At 42.2% G+C, this 23,883-nt stretch overlaps 1 protein-coding gene across 19 annotated transcripts in view; it reads right to left on the bottom strand.

The window, feature by feature from the left end:
- Positions 1 to 23,883, bottom strand: part of Kif16b (kinesin family member 16B) — a 291,124-nt gene that overhangs the window by 222,838 nt on the left and 44,403 nt on the right. For all 19 annotated transcript variants that reach the window (XM_087652214.1, XM_087652212.1, XM_087652210.1 and 16 more), the window contains 6 exon segments: positions 20,980 to 21,122; positions 19,438 to 19,606; positions 19,149 to 19,280; positions 18,111 to 18,286; positions 9,339 to 9,404; positions 5,900 to 5,959 (listed from right to left, as the gene is read on the bottom strand). In XM_087652214.1, the coding sequence (XP_087508340.1) occupies positions 5,900 to 5,959; positions 9,339 to 9,404; positions 18,111 to 18,286; positions 19,149 to 19,280; positions 19,438 to 19,606; positions 20,980 to 21,122 (746 nt within the window).

Here is a 23,883-nt window from a genome sequence, read left to right on the forward strand (position 1 = left end):
TAGTATCTTATCCCAGACATTAGTTCCTATGCCAAGAACAGGGAAGATACCACCAAAAGAGGAGGAAGAGGATGGAAAGGAGAAAAAGGAAGAGAAAGAGGAGAAGGAGGAAAAAAGGAGGAGGAAGAGAGAAATGAGGAGGAAGAGGAGGAGGAGGAAAATAAGGAGGAGGAGCAGGAAGAAGAGGAAGAGGAGGAAAAGAGGAAGAAGAAGAAACAGCAGTGGCGGCAGCAGCGGTCCCAGTGGTTGTGGTCATAGCATAATCATAGTAAATGTAGAAGTGACTTCCCATGTTTTGGTGTAGGTTTTCCAGAAAGCAGAGGATCCAGTACCCTGGCCAGGAAGATCCAGAGAACCGCAGGAAACTTATTTTGCAAATCTATCACATCGTGAACCTGCCAAGTGGTGGCCCAGTTATTAGTCTACTCCAAATCCATCCTCTCTCCAGTTCAGGCAAGAAACTGCAGCAAGCCAGGGGAAAACTCTTTTATAGATTGCCATAATCTTGCAAAGACAAGCAGCTCAGCTGATTCATTCTGGCATAAAACATAAGTAGCATGCTTCTCCATGGAATTTAAACTCAGAAAACCTTAAGCCAGGCATTTTATTATCTTGTGTTACTTAAGAAGCTCTGAAAGAGTAAAGGCTCCTCCATCAATATAATCCCCATCCCAGCCATGAATGGTTCCCCAAATTCATGTATCCCCCAGAAAAGAACTAGTGAGCCACCAGCAAAATTTAGAATTAAACTGTTTGCATTCTTTTTTTTTTTTTTTTCCGGAGCTGGGGACCAAACCCAGGGCCTTGCGCTTGCTAGGCAAGCACTCTACCACTGAGCTAAATCCCCAACCCCATCTGTTTGCATTCTGATCTCACAATCATGTAGGTCTAAATATGGCCCAGCCACTACATTCAGCAGAGCAAATACCAACTGGGTATAAGATATACAATAATTCCACATAATTAAAATCTAAAAAAGAAAAACCCTTAAAGTTACTATTATGCAATTACTACACATTTCAGAAAACTGCCAATGTGGGAGTCTGTGAGAAAGCAACCTGCTTATTCTCTGACATGGTTAGAAGCTCTATGAAGGACAGAGAAAATACAAAAATCCAGCCAGACACTGGAGTGATCAAAGACTATGCCTACAACAAGAAAGGCATGCAGTCTGTGGAAAAGCAAGAAGACTGACCAAGGCTGGAGAGAATCGACCAGAAGCACTACCTAGCTGAAAGTCCCTGGCTGGAGCAAGGCTCCAGACACACATGCTCTCTCCTGCCACACAGTTACCAGCTATGTGTTGCAGTCCTAACTGTCAGGATTCATTTTGAAGCACAGAACTCAAGGAACTCCTTAAAAGTTGGATAACATTCCAGGGACTAAGCCACTAACTAAAGACTATACATGGACTGACCCTGGACTCTGACCTCATAGGTAGCAATGAATATTCTAGTAAGATCACCAGTGGAAGGGGAAGCCCTTGGTCCTGCTAAGACTGAACCCCCAGTGAACTAGATTGTTGGGGGGAGGGCGGCAATGGGGGGAGGATGGGGAGGGGAACACCCATAAAGAAGGGGAGGGAGAGGGATCAGGGGGATGTTTGCCTGGAAACTGGGAAAGGGAATAACACTCGAAATGTAAATAAGAAATACTCAAGTTAATAAAAAAAAAAAGTTGGATAACATAACTTGAGCATTTTTCTTTAACTTATAGGACTCTGGGACAGAGAAATAAATGTGTGCAAAGCTGATAAACCAAAAAAGTAAGAAGAAGGAGTCATGGGGTATTCGGATGACTAAAGAATTTTCTTAATCCCACTGTTAAGAGGAAAGCTCGAAAAAATGCATCAGTCCTATAACATATGGGATTTGTAATGTGCCAGACCAAGAGACGCACTGAGGGGTTTTGTATAGCTGTTTCATGTATAGGTCTAAACACCATCACTGTGGGCACAGCACTGTAGCTATGCAAAAGGAGAGCTAAGACAAGTACACTCTAAGCTCTTGATGGCCGGACTTGTAGAAGCTGGACCCATACTAAGAGGCAGCCCAGTTGTAGTTAAATTCAGCCAACATGCAAATCACATGGAGGCAGGCTTTCTGAAAGGAACCAGTGAGACAAAAAGGAAAGGAGGGGGTGTATGCCCTGAGAAGTTGGTACTGTACCCTGTAGCCAGGTGTAAGCACACTTGGGCATCAGTCACGGCTAACCACAGAATAGAAGTTATTTCAGAGTTTAAACCCAAGGGACCTCAATATAAGCACTGGCCACTCAGTTGTGGTTACCGTCACTTGTGAAAGAGTTGCAGGAAAGCTACAGTGGATGGTGAAGTCACCACAGGCAACAGGAAGCTGATGCCACTACAAAACAAGGGGCAGAAAAGGGGGCATGTTTTCTGGAGGCAGTGTTGCCAGGTAAAACCATAACCATCAGGGGCTAGTCCTTACTGGCAGGACCTAGGGCCATGGAGAAGAGGTATCTGCCACTAGAGATGCTTTTAGTACAGACAGAGCAGAATGGATGCAAGGCCAAAGAATCCAGGAGGTATCCACCTTTCCCCAGCATGGCAGATCTAGGTCAGCACTCAAACATGAAGGTACAAACACTCTCCTGGGCATCTGATTAAAATGCGGATTCTAAAGCAGACCACATGGCGAGGTGGGCAGACTGACGGCTGTTTCCATCTCACAAATGCTGCTGATACTGCCACACTTAGAACAGACCAGGTTCTAACAGACCCGAGTCACAGTAGGCTATGATACAGAGAATCCAGACATATTCCTCCCCAAAACAAAACTCCGTGCATGTGGCTTTCAAATAGGAGAGGAGTACAGTGGAAAGCACAGGGGACCGAGGTCCCATAGCAGGAGGTGGTGCTTCTTTCCAGATCCCCACATCTCTATCGATCAAGGTTATAAACTGTGTGGCCCCAGTATTCACATCTGAGGCTCTAGGCCCTAGTTCCTCAGGATATGGCTGCACTCATAGACAGGACATTTAATTAAGTTAAAATTAATTAGTTTAGGCCACGAGGGTAGATCTTGACCCAGTATGACTATTGTTTTAACCTGTATATCACAACCCCTATAGGAGTCACATATCAGAAATCCTGTATATTATACACTTACAAATCCAAATCATAACAGTAGCAAAATTACAATTATGAAGTAACGATGAATTGATTTTTATGGGTTACAGAGTTAGAAAGGTTGAGAACCACTGTTCTAAAAAGACAAAATCAAACTCTAATGAATTACTTTCAAAGTGAAGTCAGCTTATCATGCCTTATCCTGCTACCTTGAACCCAGGGAATCAGTTGGCATCAAGCACAATTTCGAAGCTGACAACTAGAATATGTGGAAGTAAGTGTCACACAGAGCAAAGCCGGGGCTCCAGCCATGGCGGCCATGCTGCTACCAGGGCTACTAAAAAAAGTCAGCACCTTTGATCAGAGCATGCTTGTGTACCCAAGGGTCTGCCATTGTCCTGTGCCAGGCCTTGTTCACTATTCTGAAGCAAGGGAAGTCACAGGCTGGGTGTAGAAAGAAGGGAACCAAGTCATTCCTTGCTTCTGAGCACTGAGAGTTCAGAATGTGGTGAGGTGCAGAGAAGCTCGATATTCCATGGGCCTTCACACTGACAGCAATGCTAATGCTTCCACACAAGGACAGAGGCTTACCTTACCTTACTGAAAACATGGTGTCCGCTAATAAATTAACCTGAAGTCTCACATCTGGACAGGAAGGGAAGCATGCAGCACTGTATGCAAGAGTGGCTCCATGCGCATGTGATCAACTTAATGGGACATATAGTTCAAGGCCCCCAACACATACGCAGCAGAGGACTGCCTTGTCTGGTCTCAGAGGGAGAGGATGCACCTAATCCTGTAGAGACTTGAGGCCCCAAAGAAGGGGGATGCCTGGGAAGGGGGAAGTGCCCTCAGAGAGGCAGAGGGGAAGAAGAATGGGATGAGGAACTGTGGGAACTGGACTGGGAGGAGGTCCAGACAGGAAGGCGAGGACAGGACACTGTCCCTGCTATTGACATAACCCTTAACAGCACACATTCTTCTTCCTGTCTGAAAAGTAAAGGTGAGGAGATGACTGTAATCTGGGATGCGAATCAGAGGATTTAACTTCTAGGCCCAGAATCACTTTAAGAAGGGGAAGAAACTATATGGAAAATTCCAGTTTTCACTGTTGTGATTTTACAGAAAGGTCACAAAATCCAGCATAAAACTAGTTACAGCGTAGGGGCCTCGGTCCAAGGCAACTGCACACTGAAAGTAGGGGAGAGATGCTGGAGCAGCAGCAGCAGCAGCAGGAAATGAAGTTTAAGGCTTATAATTTATTGCTGCCATGCCTCTAGTCCCACCAGGTATGACTTCCACTGATAATTTTCAAAGAGTTTATTAACCATAATGTCTCTTGTTCTTTAAATAGGGCACTTTTAATTCTGCATCTTTGCAAATTTCCTAAGGGAAGTTACACCTTGTCATGAAAGGTCAAAAGCCCTGGGCTTTAGAGGTCGCTACTGTACCACTCAGAGCGGTTTCAACTTCAGGAACAAATGCGTACACCTCCCTGGCAGCGCTGGTTCTACCACGGCTATCCAGAGAGGTGAATGAAGTCTGTTCAGCTTCATGCTCCACGCGCTGTCTCTCAACAAAGGTGGCTGCAGTGTGGCTCAGTGGAAGAGTGCTTGCTTAGCATGTCTAAAACTCTGGGTTTAAACCAGAGCACTACTGAAATAATAAGCGAATAAATAAATTCTGAACAACAACAACAAAAAACAATGCTGAAACATGGGACCTCAAAATAGCATGCCTTTCTCCTTAGGAACAGACCTGAATGTAAAAGCCCTCATTTAACACTGCCATTTGTGCTCCTGCAAACAAGTCCCCAGGACCATCAACAAACTTCCACTGAATAGAAGCTGAGTACCACTGCCACCTCCATGGCTCTTCATAAGCCTGGAGTGGCACAAGCCACCTGGCCCACAAAAATAGTAGATACAGTGCCCTGTGACCCTGGCTCTGAGTCTGCTGTAGATGAGGCTCAGTGGCTAATCCAGGCCTTCAAGTCTGCCCCTACAAACCAGTAAGTACGTATGTACTTCACACAGAGAACGTCCACCTTCGTGTACTACAGCCACACACAGCTGAGCGCTGAGCTCAGCCAGCCGACCTCGGAAGCAAGCCCACCACAACAGTCCTGAGTGGCCTTCTTTTAGACAAGCAACCACATGCATCAAAGCACAAAGTTCAAACTCTACTCCAAATCCAGGGCAGTGGTCTTTGTACCATTTAAATGAGCCAAAATATAAACAAGAAAATTCCCATTTTGTATTACAGAGCACGAAAAATGGAGACCAAAATTACAGATGTCCTTTCACAGGGAGTGTTGGCAGAAATGCATATAACCACCATCTAACCACTGAGACTGGGAGAAACTGGACGGGAAAGCAGTAGTCTAGAAATTCCTGTAATCTAATCATGCTATGCAAGTGTATTCTATAACAATATCATAAATCCATTTTGTTCTTAATATATTGCTTTTATGTTGACTTTAACAAAATTAGAAACAAACTGCATTTTCCTTGAAGAGTAAGATTTTAAATGTACTGAGCCAAAAATGGAGAAACTCCAACAAATAAAAGGGTATGCCTGGAACACCACGGTAACCGTGCATGTCACAACTCCCAGCTGTGATGCGTAATCACCATCACACACAACTTCAAAACTAACCTCAAGGCCACCTGCCACAGGTCCCAATCAGCTTCATCGATCTGACTTTAAGCAAAGCCTAAACAACCATATTTCAGATGAGAGAGGGAGGTACCTACTTAAGCTGGCACAGTGGCACAGAAAGAATAAGACACTTTTCACAGTTCTTACTTTCAAAATATTCTGGGTCTCATTCCACTTGTTTGTCCATTCCTTGGTCAATTCTTGGACCTAGGAACAAAAACATAAACATATAATGATTTTATTAAAAATTAACATATTTACTCAAAAGTTCATAAATGTATATATACTATGCAAATATGAACTAAGTGTATGTATGTGTATGTGTGTGTACCTGTGAGCATGCATCTACACACACATACATACACATACATACATACACACAGGTAGACTTAGAGAAGTGACTTCTTTGAATTATTAATCACTTACAACTCCCAGGATGACAGTAAGACATTAAGTGTGTTTACTCTCCCTGGCCTTACTTTAAGAAATAACCATTTGCTTTCCTTCCTAATAGGATGTGGTGATTAAATCACCTTGGATGCTGCAGCTTTCTTTTAGGAGATAATTTGCTTTTGTAGCTAATTAATAGGGTTTATAAATCTCATTCTACCTTTGGGTAAAGGGGAAAAAAGATGCCTCTTCACTTGATTCTTTCAGACACAGCAAAATTCTATTGATAAAAATCAGTTCCTTTTCAGTGGGCTGTAACTCAGGGAAGGAAAGGGCCCCATAGTTGAGTTCAACACAGTTGGTGAGCGTTTCTCAAAGTAATCAAGTTTTCATCCAGTTCCAGAAAATGTTTTAGATGACCCTCATGATTAATTCATTAACAAGCAAAAAAGTAATATCCGAGTCCAGTAGTCAGAAAAAACTGGAGCGAAAAGCACACTGTGTGGAACAAAATAGAGATGGGACTAAAGGAGAGGCTACAGGGCAGGGACAGCTGGCCTCTCAGGGTTCACCTTCTGTCACCCAATGCTGACAGCACAAACCACCTTCTGTAAGCTCCTGCTCTCCCCAACCCAAGACCCCTTCCTGTGAGGTACCTGCTTTACCCACTCCTAAGGGAAAGGCACTCTATCTCCACGCTCCCCGAAGCACAGCAATCTCCACTAAACAGTGTGTTGCTGCCAAGGAAATGGGGATCTGTGGTGGTCACCAACTAGGGGGAAACAAACCTATCTGACTGACAGGCAGCAGCCATTTCCTTACCACAAATAACTATGGGTTCCAAATCAACATTTTAGATGTTCCTCCTTTTACTAGTGATTGTTATTTGTGTCAAGATCTGTCTTCTTTGTGAAGAAAACACACAGGTGAAGAGACACCTGCCCCTCCATATCATTTCCTGCCTGTTTCAAATGCTTTGATAAGGCTGGAGTGATTGTCAGAAACCACTCACGCTCCCGTGGATCCTTCAAAGGACAGCAGTGTGCCATGTGACCACTGGAGCATTTTGTTTTAAAAACAAATCTTTCAGAAGAGGATATTCTTATGGCTTTTCTCCTTAAGAGTTAGGGGAAGAGTAACAATACTCGATCTTCTAGTTTATACTAACAATGGGAAGACACATGAATAGAAAACATTCAGCAAATGATATGCCTTCTACCACCATATGTAAAAATGTCCTTACTGAAGAAAGATGAACCAATCAATAGCAAAGAGATGCACATCTGGACAGATATAGAGAGATTTTGAAACGCTTAGTTATAAATGGGGTGTCTTTATCAAATATGGGGCCCCAGGGCCAAGTGGGTGATAGTGAGTGTGTGTGTGTGTGTGTGTGTGTGTGTGTGTGTAGAGAGGGGGGGAAGGGGGTTGGTTTTTTGATTGGCTAGTTGGGTTGATTTGGTTTCAGCCTGTTTGCTTTCTAAAACAGAAAGTGTGAAGTTGGGTGGGGGAGGGGTGAAGTACAGAGGCTCTGGGATGAGAAAGCATGATCAGATTATCCTGTGTGAAACTTTTTTTTCAATTAAAAAAAAGTAAAAATTCATTCATTTCAAATATAATCAAATACTTTGAGCTTTTACAAAGGTCTAAGTATGCCTTGGAGTTATCACTGTGTTTAAATCAGATAATCTCTATTAAAAACATTAACAAAATCCAAGTATGGGCTTCATCTCTGACAATGGGAGTGAATAATAAAACAGGTGGCAAGCAATTAGAAAGGTCAGGAAAAACTAGGCAAGCACTTAGAGAACGATTGCGATGGGCAACCATCCCCATCACAGCATGAAGAACACACTCTAACATGTTTATTGGTTTCTATTAACTTGCTGATCATTCCTGAAACCTGTAAATGATAAACAACCACACACAGACCTTACATTGCACTTAGGATTAGAAGAGGTAAAATATAAAATTTCATGAGAAAAGTAAGAATTAAAAAATGGACGTCTTGGGCTGGAGAGATGGCTCAGCGGTTAAGAGCACTGACTGCTCTTACAGAGGTCCTGAGTTCGAATCCCAGCAACCACATGGTGGCTCACAACCATCTGTAATGATATCTGATGCCCTCTTCTGGTGTGTCTGAAGCCAGCTAAAGTGTACTCATATATAATAAATAAATAAATCTTTAAAAAAAAATGGACGTCTTCACTGACACTATTATTAGATATTAACAAAAGCAATTACCCTACCAAGTATGAACAAGTTCCTAACTAGAGCTCAATTTGAACCTCTCACACTGTGGTTCTTTAGTGTTTACCATCAGACCACATATTTTCCTTTAGGGCTGTTTTAATCATTCATCACCAGGAAAAAAAAAATGAACTCCTAAACAGCTTTTATTGTCTGTTTCTCTTTTCCCACAGGGCATTTTAAAAAAATTAACATGATCGAACCAAGTCAGCCATAAGTTTGTTTTTAAAAATGCAAGCCTCAAAGCCAGACCTCCATCCACCATGACCCTCTGACAGAGCACCCTCACCTCTGGTCCCTCACTCTGTTCCCTTTCTGCCTCCTAACTGGGCCCTGACCCAGACATGGTTATTTGCAGTCCAAATGCTGACTAGCAAAAGTCAAGGGCTCCAGAAAGCTCAACAGCAGTACCTTTAAGTGGGGATAACTGTGGTCTCAGGAATGTTAACTGGGGTCTCCTGTCTAGGTCTCTGCCTGCTCTGCTGGTTCGGTGGCCCCACTCTCTGTAAGGAGGCCTGCTGTGACCCAAACTGCAGCAAGTCATTATGTACAATATTAGTTATATTCTGTGTACTAACTTGTAAACATGCAATACATAAAAAGCTAACTATTGCTCGTCTTGAAGCTTTATCATGGGCTACACGTGGGGGTGCATGCCTGTAAGCAGAGTATTCTGAAGGCTGAGACAGAAACACCATGAATTCAGGTACGGCCAACACTCTACACTGATATTCTGTCTCAAACACAAAAACCAGACTGTGGCCCTGGGGTTGGGATTAGAGGTAGGTATAATGAAGACAGTTGTGTATCAACCAGTGGGAAAGCACAAGTGTCCTACTCGATGGCCAGAACTCAGGGACAGTCTCAAGTTGTAACAAACATGGACTTAAAAAAATAATGTCAAAGTTGAAATTAAAATAAAATAATAACTCAAGCCATCACTTACTCTTGCTTCATTCTGGTGAAGTTTTTCCTCCATACTTAAAGCTGTAGGGGAGTCCAAGAGAGCAATCTACAATTTAAATGGCAAAGACATCAGCAGTTAGTAAACAAAAATGATGCACTTCAAGGATTTCCCCACATTACCAAAGAGTTTCATAAAAAATATTAAATGGTTATGAAAGGCAATTTCTCACATATCCCCCAAAGTATTGTTTATCATTAATCAATATGCTAATCACTAATCCATATGCTATAATACCAAAGCAATGACATCACAGTCTGGAACCTACATCTGCACTACACATGCCATAGCAGCCACATTTCACAGAAGTCATCTTAATCCCTACAGTTTTAAGAACTCCTTTCTCTGATGCACACAAAGAACAAAGTTCAAAAACTAAGACACCCAAGTCCTACTTAATAGTGCATCCACACTGAGGAAAACAAACAAATTCACTTGTTTCACTGTGCTTGGCATCCAGTATGTGGCCTGGCTATGCTATAACCTATGTTCATCTCTTTACCCATGCTGCAGAGCGTAAACTCTGAAGTGACTGATATACTGCAAAGTCTGCTGGGATCCTAGAACCAGTGGGCAGACAGCCTGGCGCTCACTTGCATGTTTAAGAGGCAGAAGCACAAGTGCCCTATTCTGTCTGCTGCAATTGCTACCAGAGACATCACAGGAGCAAACAGAAAGAGTCCAGCACCCAGGCAACAAGTTCTTTTTTTTTTTTTTTTTAATTAACTTGAGTGTTTCTTATTTACATTTCGAGTGTTATTCCCTTTCCCGGTTTCCAGGCAAACATCCCCCTAATCCCTCCCCCTCCCCTTCTCTATGGGTGTTCCCCTTCCCATCCTCCCCCCATTACCACCCTCCCCCCAACAATCATGTTCACTGGGGGTTCAGTCTTAGCAGGACCAAGGGCTTCCCCTTCCACTGGTGATCTTACTAGAATATTCATTGCTACCTATGAGGTTAGAGTCCAGGGTCAGTCCATGTATAGTCTTTAGGTAGTGGCTTAGTCCCTGGAAGCTCTGGTTGCTTGGCATTGTTGTACTTTTGGGGTCTCGAGCTCCTTCAAGCTCTTCCAGTTCTTTCTCTGATTCCTTCAACGGGGGTCCTATTCTCAGTTCAGTGGTTTGCTGCTGGCATTCACCTCTGTATTTGCTGTATTCTGGCTGTGTCTCTTGGGAGAGATCTACATCCGGCTCCTGTCGGCCTGCACTTCTTTGCTTCATCCATCTTGTCTAATTGGGTGGCTGTATATGTATGGGCCACATGTGGGGCAGGCTCTGAATGGGTGTTCCTTCTGTGTCTGTTTTAATCTTTGCCTCTCTACTCCCTGCCAAGGGTATTCTTGTTCCCCTTTTAAAGGAGTGAAGCATTCACATTTTGATCATCCGTCTTGAGTTTCATTTGTTCTAGACATCTAGGGTAATTCAAGCATTTGGGCTAATAGCCACTTATCAATGAGTGCATACCATGTGTGTTTTTCTGTGATTGGGTTAGCTCACTCAGGATGATATTTTCCAGTTCCAACCATTTGCCTACGAATTTCATAAAGTCATTGTTTTTGATAGCTGAGTAATATTCCATTGTGTAGATGTACCACATTTTCTGTATCCATTCCTCTGTTGAAGGGCATCTGGGTTCTTTCCAGCTTCTGGCTATTATAAATAAGGCTGCGATGAACATAGTGGAGCACGTGTCTTTTTTATATGTTGGGGCATCTTTTGGGTATATGCCCAAGAGAGGTATAGCTGGATCCTCAGGCAGTTCAATGTCCAATTTTCTGAGGAACCTCCAGACTGATTTCCAGAATGGTTGTACCAGTCTGCAATCCCACTAACAATGGAGGAGTGTTCCTCTTTCTCCACATCCTCGCCAGCATCTGCTGTCACCTGAGTTTTTGATCTTAGCCATTCTCACTGGTGTGAGGTGAAATCTCAGGGTTGTTTTGATTTGCATTTCCCTTATGACTAAAGATGTTGAACATTTCTTTAGGTGTTTCTAGCCATTCGGCATTCCTCAGCTGTGAATTCTTTGTTTAGCTCTGAACCCCATTTTTTAATAGGGTTATGTGTCTCCCTGCGGTCTAACTTCTTGAGTTCTTTGTATATTTTGGATATAAGGCCTCTATCTGTTGTAGGATTGGTAAAGATCTTTTCCCAATCTGTGGTTGCCGTTTTGTCCTAACCACAGTGTCCTTCAGGCAACAAGTTCTTAATAGAACCATGTTTATATTGGGTTATTAACAGGGGCCAGCCCCAGCCTTTTGGGGTTTGGCACTGAGGTGTAACACAGAGTTGGGCAAAAGACAAAAGTCTGATGATCCCCCGCCTTGTAACACCTTCTAACTGTACTGGGAGCTAAAAGCTGATGGCTTCTGGAAACTTAACACTCTCTTGCTTATGCTGTGACTGAAAACTGCTGGCTCCTTTTCTCTTTAACTCTCTGTGCTTAAATAAGCACTGGGAAAACTTAACTGTTCGAGTTCTGTGCCTAAATAAACTCTAAGAACTTAACACTTTATTGCTATCCTGTGCTTTAATAAGCACTAACAATGTAACTCTTTAACTCATCATTGCACTTAAGTAAGTGCTAATTTCTACTGAATTAACACATGCTATTTAGCAGTGGGGAATTAAATAAAAGGATTTATTGATAGAGCTCCTTTCTCTGGTGAGTCAGCCAGGAGTCAGGTGAGAGGCTTGATGCTTGTTAACATTTTTTGAACCAGAGAGAAAAGAAGGAAAGGAAAGAAGTCACTCACACAGACAACACATATGCCGGCTGAAGTGGAAAATGACTACACCACTTTTCTTTATTGCTTTCAGCCATTTTATAGCCTTTAGACAAAAAATTCTCTACGTAAGAAAGAATTACCTCATAGATAAAATGGTACATACAAGGGCAGTTACAGAAAGACATCAATAACAAGTTCAAAATAGTATTTCGCACTGTAAGCTCATTTTAAGTTTAAAGTAACAGTTTTTACATGGCCTTGACTTACCACAGTGCACACCTGTAGTTTCATCCTTGGAACTGAATGTTTTTCCCTGAACACAAATTTGTCCCAAGTCCATATCTCTTTTTTGTATAGTTATGAAAGCTCATTGTATTTCTTTTATGCAGCCTTTATTTACTATTAATTAGGAGCGGACACATTCTATTCTTGATTCTAACTTTATTACATCTTTCTAGGAAAAAAAATCCCATCTTAAAGCTTTCTTCCTAAAATTATCTGAATGAAATCAGGAATGCTATGAAATCATTAATTCACCTAAACAGCATTAATTCATGAAGGTTCACCTTTATGTTGATCTGTAGGAAATCTGCTCAATAGGGTGGACTAATGCCATGTAATAGTGACAGGAAAAGCACATCAGCTGCAAGTAGCAATCCTGAGATGAAGTCTCTTGGAACTTGCCTTTCAGAGCTCACCCAGGTAAGCCACACAAGACAGTGGGCCACCTCTAAGAAGGCCACCCAATAGCCTTAGTCTTTCCTAAATGGCTCCTTCCAGTTATAGTACGTGAAAATGGGCATAAGCCAATTATCCTATTGGCTCTTTTAAGACAATATATTAAGAATATTTGGATAAACCCTTTAATTCTCTTTTTAAAGATTTTATTTCCATTGCTTGGCATTCACTGCATGGATAAGCTGTTGGTGCTTTCCTGACTGATGTCAATGCAGGTTTTTTTGAATCATGTGCTTTACCAGCAATGTTACAATGACTTTCCCTGCACTAACTGCCTACAGTATGCATGGCCGTATCGAAAGGATAAATTCCCTGGTGGGAAATTCCTCGGTCATCATGTGATTCTTACCTACGGTACCAGCATAGTTTTCATTGTTATCTACCTTTCTTAGGTCTTCTTCAGTTCAGCTAACTACTCCGTCTAATTGGATGACTATGGGCCACACTGGGACTCTTTGATGAACAGAGGGCATAGGTACTCAGTGGGGAAGTGAAAGCATTGAATTCAGAGGGTGGCGGTCTCTAGAGTACTCCTTCAGCTACCCACCCAGGGTAGAGATTCACATGGGCATGTATGCAGCCCACCTTGGTTTTGAAATCTATAGGCCACAGCAGCAGTCCAGTGAAAACACCACACGCACACCTTCCAGGGGTCTTCTGAGAGACTTGCCTCAGGAGACCCAAAGGTATAGCATCTCAGCTGCCATCTCAAGCTTATCTACTGTCCATCTTAACATGGATCAAATCCATCCTGTTCAGGATTATTTTTATCATTATAAATGCTGCCTGGTTATACAGCTGGCATCCACTTTTGTCCAGTTTACAGATATGAAAATTAAACTAAAGCCCTTTGCTAAGATGCTGTATACTCAACAGTATTCACTGTATTGGACATTTCCCACATGTTCTGGAATCTGAAACAATTTTTCTACAACTTGTGCCTACACTGTTTCTTCCCTTTCCTGTTAAGTTGGGATGCTTTTATTTATCCTCCCAGAGCAAGGGAAGTCGTGCTAGGTCATCTGCACTGCAGCTTCATTCTTAGTCTGAACTGTGCTGATTACACACAGCACATGCCTACGATGCTATGTGCACCTGCTGCCTCTCCACTAAATTCTGCCAGCCTTGCTCTCATGGAATGAGCGTTCTTGGAGTCAAACGTATTTCCAAATGTTTTGTGTTTTCCTTCTTAAAGTAGATATCCTGACTGATTTTAACTGATAACTGCACTCTACATCAGGACAAAGTAATCTTTTCTTGGGCTAAATGCATTGCTCTCTTCGTTCATTCTCCTCCTCTGTGGTTAGCTAATAGGACTCTACCTAGTCCCTCAAGCACCACTACCTTCACTTTACTCTGCAAGTTCTACTATTTCCATTCTAACACTGGGCCTGGCTACAAGAATGAGGAGTCCATTATGCCTCTGTCTTCTGAGCTTAGCCTAGGTATTCTTTGCTGCTTAATTCTCATTGTTCATTTCATATCTATTTTTATTAACTGACTTCTGTATTTGTGAAAGGTTGGGAATTGAAACATTTTCTTTCTATAAAATTAAAAGTGAAAAGATTTGTGAATACAACAAAGCACTTGACAAAAGAATGTACCCAGAGGCCAACTGCATTAATCATGTGAAAAGTACAAAGTAAACCATTTTGTGGCATATAGCCATCAAAATAGTTAATGACAAGTGGACAGCATGGAGGCCAAGCAAGCACCTGCAGAGACTGAACCAGACAAAACAGGTGCATGCTGCTGAGAAATGGGAATAGCACAACTACTTTAAAAGCTGGGGGCACCTCCAAAAATGATGCATTTATATGTACACTACTGACACAAGTCTTCTTAGGCACATGTGTCACAGAAGTATATCTGTATGGCACTAGAAGGCAAAGTAAGTCAGATAGGAAAGCCCCAGAAGTAAATCAAAAACTGATGGGAAGCTGAACTAGGGAATGTCTGTGTAATACAATAAATAGGAGTAAGTATGTCTTCACCTTCATGTAGCAGCATGAATGCACCTCATAAACGTGATGCTCAACGAAAGACACTGGATCCGAAGAACACAGACGGCAAGAGACCATGTACATAAAGAACAAAAGCAGGCAAATCCAAAAGCTCTGCAGTTTGCTTCCTCAAACAGAGGAAGATAGGTGCCCTGCAAAGGACAGCAAGGTGGGCCCTGGCAAGAGGACGAAGAGCAGCCTGAAAAATGATAGTGAAATTCTGTTCTCAAGAATGGTACAGGGAGATGAGAGACTTAAGCTTCTAAATCCTTGCAACTGTGTGTGTGTGTGTGTGTGTGTGTGTGTGTGTGTGTGTGTGTGTGTGTGAGAGAGAGAGAGAGAGAGAGAGAGAGAGAGAGAGAGATGCAATTTCTCTGTACTTAGATACTATTTTTGTAAAAATTCTCTCTATATACATATACTTTGAATAATAAGAGAAGTAAATACACATCAGAATCTTTTGTTTTATCAAATTGTATCTTTAAAAGTTTGGCACATGATCTCTTCAATTTCTATATACAAAAATTACTAAAAATAAGAACTGATTTGTATTTAGCTTTCCTTAAATAAACAATTCTAAAAATGGAAGTTAAATTAGCACTCTCAAAGAACTATGAGAGAATCTGAAGTAGAATATTCTAGAAATAGAGAAATATTCTCAGAAAGACTTACTCAAAATTATTTTGGAGAGAGAGTGAATGCAGGATGGTGTGTGTGTGTGTGTGTGTGTGTGTGTGTGTGTGTGTGTGTGTGTGTCTGTGTGTCTGTGTGTGTGTGTGTGTCTGTGTCTGTGTCTGTATCTGTGTGTGTCTGTGTGTGTGTGTGTGTGTGTGTGTGTGTGTGTGTGTGTGCAGGTGCACACATGTGAAAAGTTGGAGGGCAAGCAACTTGGTCCTCAGGTATCTTCCAACTTTGCTTGTTTGAAGTCTGTCTCTCACAGGCCTGGAAGTTCATACTTTAAGTCAAGCCAGCTGGTCCACAGCTCCCAGGGTTCTGCTATCTCCAAGCAGTCACCCCCTGCCCTGGCTTTATATAAGCAACTAACCAGGCCATCTCTCCAGTTCCTTACTCAGAGATTTTTTTTTAAATGAGTGTTTAAGAACATTTTTTATTGTGTTAATTATCACAAATTTAACTAAATAAGATATGCTTGTAATATCTCAAAGATTTATAGTTTCAGAATATTCCTTATTTTGAATTAGACTCCCATGTTCATGATAAGGTATATGCTAAATTTATCAAAATATATTCTAAATAGATTTTTCCACCTTCACCTCTTATCCTTTGTTAAGCAATGACATTAATTCAAAAAGAAATAGGAGGAATAAACAAAAACAAGTAAACAGAACAAACACAACCACAAACAAAGCAAACACAAGACAGGACTCTGAGATAGCTCAGTGGGTGTGCTGGGTAGTTTTATGTCACCTTGACACAAGCTAAAGTCATCTCAAGCAAGTCCTTCCATAAGATCTGGCTGTAGGCAAGTCTGTAGGGCATTTTCTCAGTGAGTGATTGATAGGGGAGGGACCAGCCCATTGTGAGTGGGGCTATCCCTGGGCTGGTGGTCCTGAGTTCTCTAAGAAAACAGGCAGAGCAAGCCATGAGAAGCAAACCAGTAAGCAGCACTCCTCTGTGGCCTCTGCAGTAGCTCCTGCCTCTGAGCTCCTGCCCTATTTGAGTTCCTGCAGTGGCTTTCTTCCATGTTGAACAGTGATATGGATATGTAAGTCAAATAAACCCTTGCTCCACAATTTGCCTTTGGTTATAGTGTTTCAGCATAGCAATAGTAGTCCTAACTAAAAAAGTGGGTAAAGGTACTTGCTACCACTCCTGCCGACAGAAACTCCATCCTAGAAGCTAAGCTGTCTTCTGACCCCATGTGTGGCAGGGTATGTGCATACCCAGTCTCCCTCAACACATCCTCTTCAAAGATCAAGTAAAAGCAGCTGCATGTAGTTTTTCTCTCTTTTTAAGTATGTGAGTACACTGTCACTGTCATCAGACACACCAGAAGAGGGCATCAGATCCCATGACAGATGGTTGTGAGCCACCATGTGGTTGCTGGGAAGTGAACTCAGGACCTCTGGAAGAGCAGCCAGTGAGTGCTCTTAACCACTGAGCCATCTCTCCAGCCCAGCATTTCTCAAATACGTTCCTTCCACAGTAACCATTTTAAAAGGCCTTCTTCCCTGTAGAGGAGATTCTAACAGCAGTGTATAAGTAGAAACGAGTGCTGTGGTTCCTGCTGTCATACTCCACTGACAACTCCCTCTCACACCAAAAGCCTGCCGCCACAACACAAAGAGAAGTCTGTGCAGACACTTCAGGTGTAGTGAAGAAGTCCTGTTTGACAGTTGCCTGTCATCTTAAAGGAAAGGACTACCAGGCTGACTTCTGTATCTGGGCACAGGAAACTGAGATTTCATCTTGACAATATTTCCATAGTTCAAACCATTATGGGCTATCAAGAGTGTATAATCTTATGGGGAAAGCATTTCTCATTTACACAACATGAATAATTTAACAATAGACTTAAGATTTCCACACATAAGAATACAGAATGATATAAATATATCTTCATTTTATTTCTAAGAGCAAGAGTTAAAAACACTATCTCTGATTTTTCCCTCAAGGGTGGCCTTCCTTTGCAGCACTGCCTAAGCTCACATTGGTCGTCACAGAGTATAGCCCTGCATGCACACGCTCAGACTGTAAGAAACAAGAGAGCACAGCTTCTTCTCCAGAATTCAAAGATCCTGAAGTGAGAGCATGTCAGCAATCATGCAAGGCTCTGTACTACAGCATCACAACCAGGCCACAGACAATGTCAGAGGCACTCCTTAGTCACTGCAGCCACCTGTGACAGGGCTAACGTGAGACAAGACTCAGAAAGGTGTTCCCACACGTCTTCCCTCTGCAAAAATACATCTATAGTCATAAAATGCATGGGTGAAATCTTAAATAATATTTTAACCATCTGAATTTTTTTTTTACAAATTGAGATTATAGCACTAATCCTATCGCATGCTAAATCTCCATCCATAATTGATAACTATTAGATATTTAATCATTTAAGGCTTGGTGGATGAAATCTTACACCCCGTGTGCATCAGGAATGCAAAGGCTGATAGGAAGCTGATATAGCGACCAGCTAACTCATCTGAAGCTTTACTTAGTACTTATTTACTCAAATCAATACCACAGGATAATTGTCTCATTAAGATCTAGAAATAGATGCCATTACTCAAGGAAAATTATCTATAAATCTCAGAAAAACTCAACCTGATTCCCTTGAGCGAGCAGGGTTTTCAGCCTGGCTATTTCAGCTCGCAGCTCACGGATGAGTTTGACGTTGGCATCCTCATTAATGGTAGGCTTGTTGATGATGTTTTTGGCTCTATTTGCATAGCGAAGGGTACTTAGGGTTTCTCCATAATTGACATCAGCAGGTGAAATGGCTGTGAAGAATGAATATGAAAAATAATTCACCTAGCACTCCATGTTTCATTTAACACAAAGTTGGTTTGTAATTTAAAAGTCAGATCAACCCCAGGTCACAAGAAAGACTAAATATTCATTGCCACAGCAATGAATATTAAAAAAATTCTCTAAGCTTATAGGAAAGGGTGTTCACTATACCAAATTAAATGTCATTTTGCTCTTCTCACATCTATGATCAGCCATTTGAACAACTTCAAGATAGGGTGTGAGATATCCCATACAGGCGAGGTTTTCTCTACTGCTAACATGAACTTTCAGAACTGTGCTTCTCTAGTGCACAGGAATTAAAAGACTTTTACATTTCTGATTTTAAAAAATCAATTATCTTTAAGATCCCAGAGCCCGTCAATTTTTTAAGATTACTTAATTCCTTCCTTCTACAAGCTTCGTTTAATTTTACACTGCAGCACACTGACACTGCTGTCTAACCTCTAAAACTGGGATAAATACACGGTTGTGTTCCCTTGATGACAACGGTCAGTGTGGGGCAAGGGCTGTGAAGAAAGGAGAGGAGCGAGAAGGGAAAAGGAGAGAGAGACAGGGAAGGAAAGCTGAGGTAATGAGTCCTGCATTCCCAGTATCTTGCACTTTAAGCATGTCTGACTGCCACTATAGCCTCCTTGATGCCACGCCTACACAGAACTGCATATTCCAAACTACAGGTATGTCCCAATGGGTGATTCTCAAAACTGCAAGGAACCTTTATTTATTCTTTAAGATATAAAAGATGCTGCATCCCAGTGAGACACTTTCCATTTAAATATTTACACTTAATTCACAGGAAACACTGATGCTCAGGAGTATGATTTAAATTCTTACTGGCAATCATGATGGTTTTAGAGTTTCCTCCAAGGCTGTCTTTCAACAGCCAAGTCAAAACTGAATCCCTGTAAGGCACAAAAACTTGCTTCTTCTTCACAAGAGGGTTGGCTGCATCCTGAGATAAATCAGCTGCGGGAAGAAGAAAACAGGAGATAATGGCAAAGTCTCTGCTTAACTCTGAAAGACATGAACATGCTGTCTGGGTTTGTAAGGCAAACAGCAGCAAACGTGTTCTGCGCTAAAACAGTACAAGGAAATATAAGGCGGGAGGTGGCTGGAAACCTACCTAAGGCAGAAATGACATTTCCCAGAGTCACAAGGGACTTGTTTATGTTGCCCCCTTCCTTAAGTCTGACCCCAGTGGCACCAGTGGCATCTGCCCGCTCACTTCCTGCAAGGTCAACCAGGTGGATCTTGCTCACAGTTTCACACGGCATTTCGGCGTCGAACTTTGCCTATGGAGAGATATGCATGTAGCACAGAAGAGGACAGAATGCTCAAATCCCCACCACTTTCCACTCCCAGCAGAGATCTCTGAGGTGGATTCTTTTGTTCATTTATTTTACTAGCTATCACAGTGATTATGGGAACCTCCCAAATTAAACAGAATGCAATAGAACTCTCACATGTGAGTCTCATGCTCTCTAAATAAGAGCACTGGAGACAAGACACCTCAGGTCTGGAAACCAAAATAATATGACACTATCCTCTAAGGGGAACTGGGAAAGAATTAAAAAAACAAGTGACTAGCTTTGATCTTCTGGAAGCTCCAGCATTGCGGGTACAAGGGCTCTTCACACATGATAACACTGTGATGTAGGACATCATGTGACACTATGTAATAAAATACACCACATCTTTAAAGATGTAAAATACTAAAGTTTAAATTATCTTGTTTCTGAATCCTACCAGAACTATATATTTCCAAAGATCTTTAACCTATGTTTTATATTTTGAACCAAATGCAACAAAATAACAAACATATATTTTGATGGACCTACAAACCTCTTAGAAACTAGTCTGCTACATCCTGGTTAAGCATCTATCAGAAAGCTGAAACAAGCCAGTAAACCACAGTAGAGTAAAGCAAAGCTCTAAGGGATGATCCAGCAGGACAGGGAATTGCCTGAGAGTGCTTTTGACTGGCTTTGGAGACTCGACTCACTCTCCTGTCTCTAATCTTCAAATTAGTAAAGGCCTGTATGGCTGTTTGCTGGTGTGTTCACTGTCAGTGTGGACAGGCAATGACAACTGCTAAACCTTGCTGAAGCCAAGACTCGCAACTGTGTATTCCTGTGGTCTGGCTTTGGTAACAACTACTTCTCCTCAGCCATTTTCAGTCACCTTCAAGATGCTGTCCACCACCCGACCACAACGAATTCTTATGTTAGTGCCTCTAAGTGTTCCCGGAACTCTAATATGGCTCTAATCATAATCAACACCACCAGGGCCCATGGAGCGATAATGTGTTACACCCGTTCCTCACCTTGGCCTCCAGCTGCTCAGCCTCAAAATCCATTATCTCCCACAGTGCTTATAACAATGAAAACTTTTGCTTAATTAGGCACAGAGCAAGTTTCTCTTATGTCTAGAACAAGGTGGAAGCCTGCTAAATATCTCTTAAGGATATACATCAGAACATTTAAATCATTGTGAATGCAGAAAGGCTGAGCACACAGCACATGGTCAACTCTAATTAACAAGGAAGTGACAGTCAGTCACCTTTGCTTGCTACTGTTCCTGGTTCAACAATGATCTGTGCTCAGCTCCTGCTAATCATCCAGGAAAGGCCTGAGGAATGGAGCCTCTGCTCCATGGCTGCAGTTACCTGAGTGAACTTGATGGTGAAGATGGCGTGCGACCTGCTACTGACATCATTCATCCCCGTCGCTGCAGTGGTACGATTGATATTTCCTGCGTCCATAAGTTCTTCCACATCACTGTAATTCTGGACTAAATGCTTGGATAAATCTGGAAAGAAAGAAGAAAGGAGCAATGAAATCCTTCTGTTATGTAATGAAGTAAATGAAGCTTCCCCCTAAGAATCATCCATGACTACACATCTGCCAGCATCTGTGTCCTGTGGTTGAAGATGTTAGAGAGCGGTGCTCTGTAACGCAGACAGGGAGCTGAGCAAGCTGGCCGGCCCCAGTGGGCTTCAAGAACCCACTGCATGAGCGCCCACTGCATGCCACTGCACAGAGTGAGGCCGCAGCTATCAACAGCAATCTCCAGGAAGCTGCCATGGCACAAGGAAGAAGAGAATAAAAGGTCTACCTTCAGGAACCACCTCGTGTAGGCCCAACCCTCATGCAAAACCTGAAAACATAGTGTACTCTAAAAAAATTTACTGCCTCTTTTTTCTTGAAGGGAGAGTAGCTCATAGGTTAAAAGTTGAAGTGCACAGGGCTCCTCTGCTTTTTCCCTACAGCAAACTCTCTTGTTTGTTTCTCTTCTGTCAGGTAAGCAAAGTTGGCTGACTCCCCTATACCCTTCAAAAATCCAGCCAGCATACGAAGGCAGTTACGCACACTATCAAGTTGTCCTCCCTCCCCGTCCATACACATAGGAACATACTAGGCTAGACACACATGAGACCCTTTGATCACATCAAGATAAAATGATTTTTAGAGCAGCAGATCACAACATTGTTCTGCATCTTGCTTTCTACTTATGTACACATAAGGATCCTCTGTAACGTTAAGGTGACCTAGTATTCACTTTTAAGGCTACAGAGAAATGCCTGTACAGCAGAACCACAACCAACTTAACCAGCCTTCTCTTGAGACTACAGAGGTTGTTTGTTTTACTTTATTTCCAAATACAATGAGCTGTTAAAATATTTTGTGCATCAGTCTTTCCAAATGCATGGGAATGTGGCTACAAAATAAATTCTAGGAAGTAGAACTGCTAAGTCAAAGGATATTAGGAATGCTGCCATCCACTGCAGAGCTCCCTCCACAGAGAGCCGTTCATAACAGCAGGAGTGGGGGTGTGAGCTTGGGTGGTGATACAGCCTAGTACTATAGAGCCCTTGCCTGGCATGCTCAAAGGAAACTCTAGGTCTAGTTCCTATCATGATGGGGGGAAAATAATTTTTCTTCTATGGCTTCCGGGTTTTTAAATCAACCTTTAAAAAAAGCCCCCCTTCTACAATTCTGGAAAAAAATAACCCATGGTTCTTATAATCATGTAATTCTTTCATATTTCCCGTTAAATCCTTGACCTCGTTTTGGTCTAAACATTGAATGATGACACTTTATTTTTTCTCATATAATCTATAACCCATACCCCCCAATATTTGAATAATGTATTATTTATAAGGATTATAACTACAAAGGTCAATATCCAGATGTTTGTACCCTGTTTAATTATTCTGTCCCTTCATATATCAGTTTTATATGTTTTGACATCTGCTACAACAATTAAAAGAAAAATGTAAAGGCTCATGTTAGACTGAAAGCAATAGGTATTCCGTAACAATGCCCCAGCACATACACACACAGACACAGCTGCACACCTTTCTCTGGGGAGACAGAGCACAGACACAATGGGAACTGAAGAAAATATAAATGGGTCCTATGGCACACAGATGACCTCAAGATAAAAACGGGAACTAAAAGAGGTAAATCTTCAAACCCATGTTTTGGCCCATTCTTAATAGCAAGGAAACACACTTCATAGACAATGCCATAAGAAACCATGTTTCCATTAGCAATGCCTACAGGCTGCGCCAGCAGTTACTCGGTCCCCTTTGAGAGAGCAAAATTGGCCACATAACAACCCAATATTAGTTACTTCCCTCACTGATGTGATAATACCTGATAAAGCAACTTAGTGGAGGAAAGGTTTATTTTGGTTCATGATTAAAGGGGATGCAGTCCACCACCATGGGGGAGGTATGGTGGCAGAAATAGGAAGCACTTGGTCATGAGACACACTGAGTCCATAGTCAGGAAACAGCGATAAATGCTCTTATGTTCACCTTTATTCAGTCTGTGTCTGCAAATCAGGGCATGGTGCTACCCACATTTGGGGTGAAGTAGTCTCACCTCAACTAAAGTAGTCTGAGTAGTTCCTCACAGACACACCCAGAGATTGGTTTCCATAGTAACTTGAAATCCCATGGAGTTGACAACAAGATTAACTATCACAGCCTATTTTTAAATACCTGGCAAGAGCTAGTTTACAGTACAACATTACATGTAACACCCTCCATGACTACTGTCCCTCAGTTAGTATAGGAATGGGGGCGGCCACTGGTAACAAGTTTTCACAATCATGGCTCAGGAACTGCAGTGCTCATACCAGAAGGTTACAACTTAACACCACAAAGCTGCAGCCCAGAAATGGTGCCAAGATCCTTCGACCAAGACTGTCCTGAACTGCATGACCCTGTTTGCATGGCTGTTAATTGTATAGTACAGGATACACAACTGAAGGTTACATGCAGAGGCTCAAGCTGACCTCTTAGAACTGTACTTCAGCCAGTCTGGACTGTACTCCTCCTTCACATGGGGCACACGCTACATGCCAGAAAACTGCACGCAAAGAGACCCACCCTAAGTATAAGTGAAGACCTCCACAGCACATTAATGTGCTGCTCTAGCTATGGCTTAGCCTGCTGTGCCTCTGTATGATACTCAATAAACCACTTCTCCTGTTTGAGTCTAGACGGTGAATTCATTCACTGCCCGCCAGGCCCTTCCTGACAATGCAGAGGTGGGTGCTC

The sequence above is a fragment of the Rattus norvegicus genome, chromosome 3 (genome assembly GCF_021556685.1).
Source record: "Rattus norvegicus strain SHRSP/BbbUtx chromosome 3, alternate assembly SHRSP_T2T, whole genome shotgun sequence".
In the NCBI taxonomy this organism is placed as follows: Eukaryota; Metazoa; Chordata; class Mammalia; order Rodentia; family Muridae; genus Rattus; species Rattus norvegicus.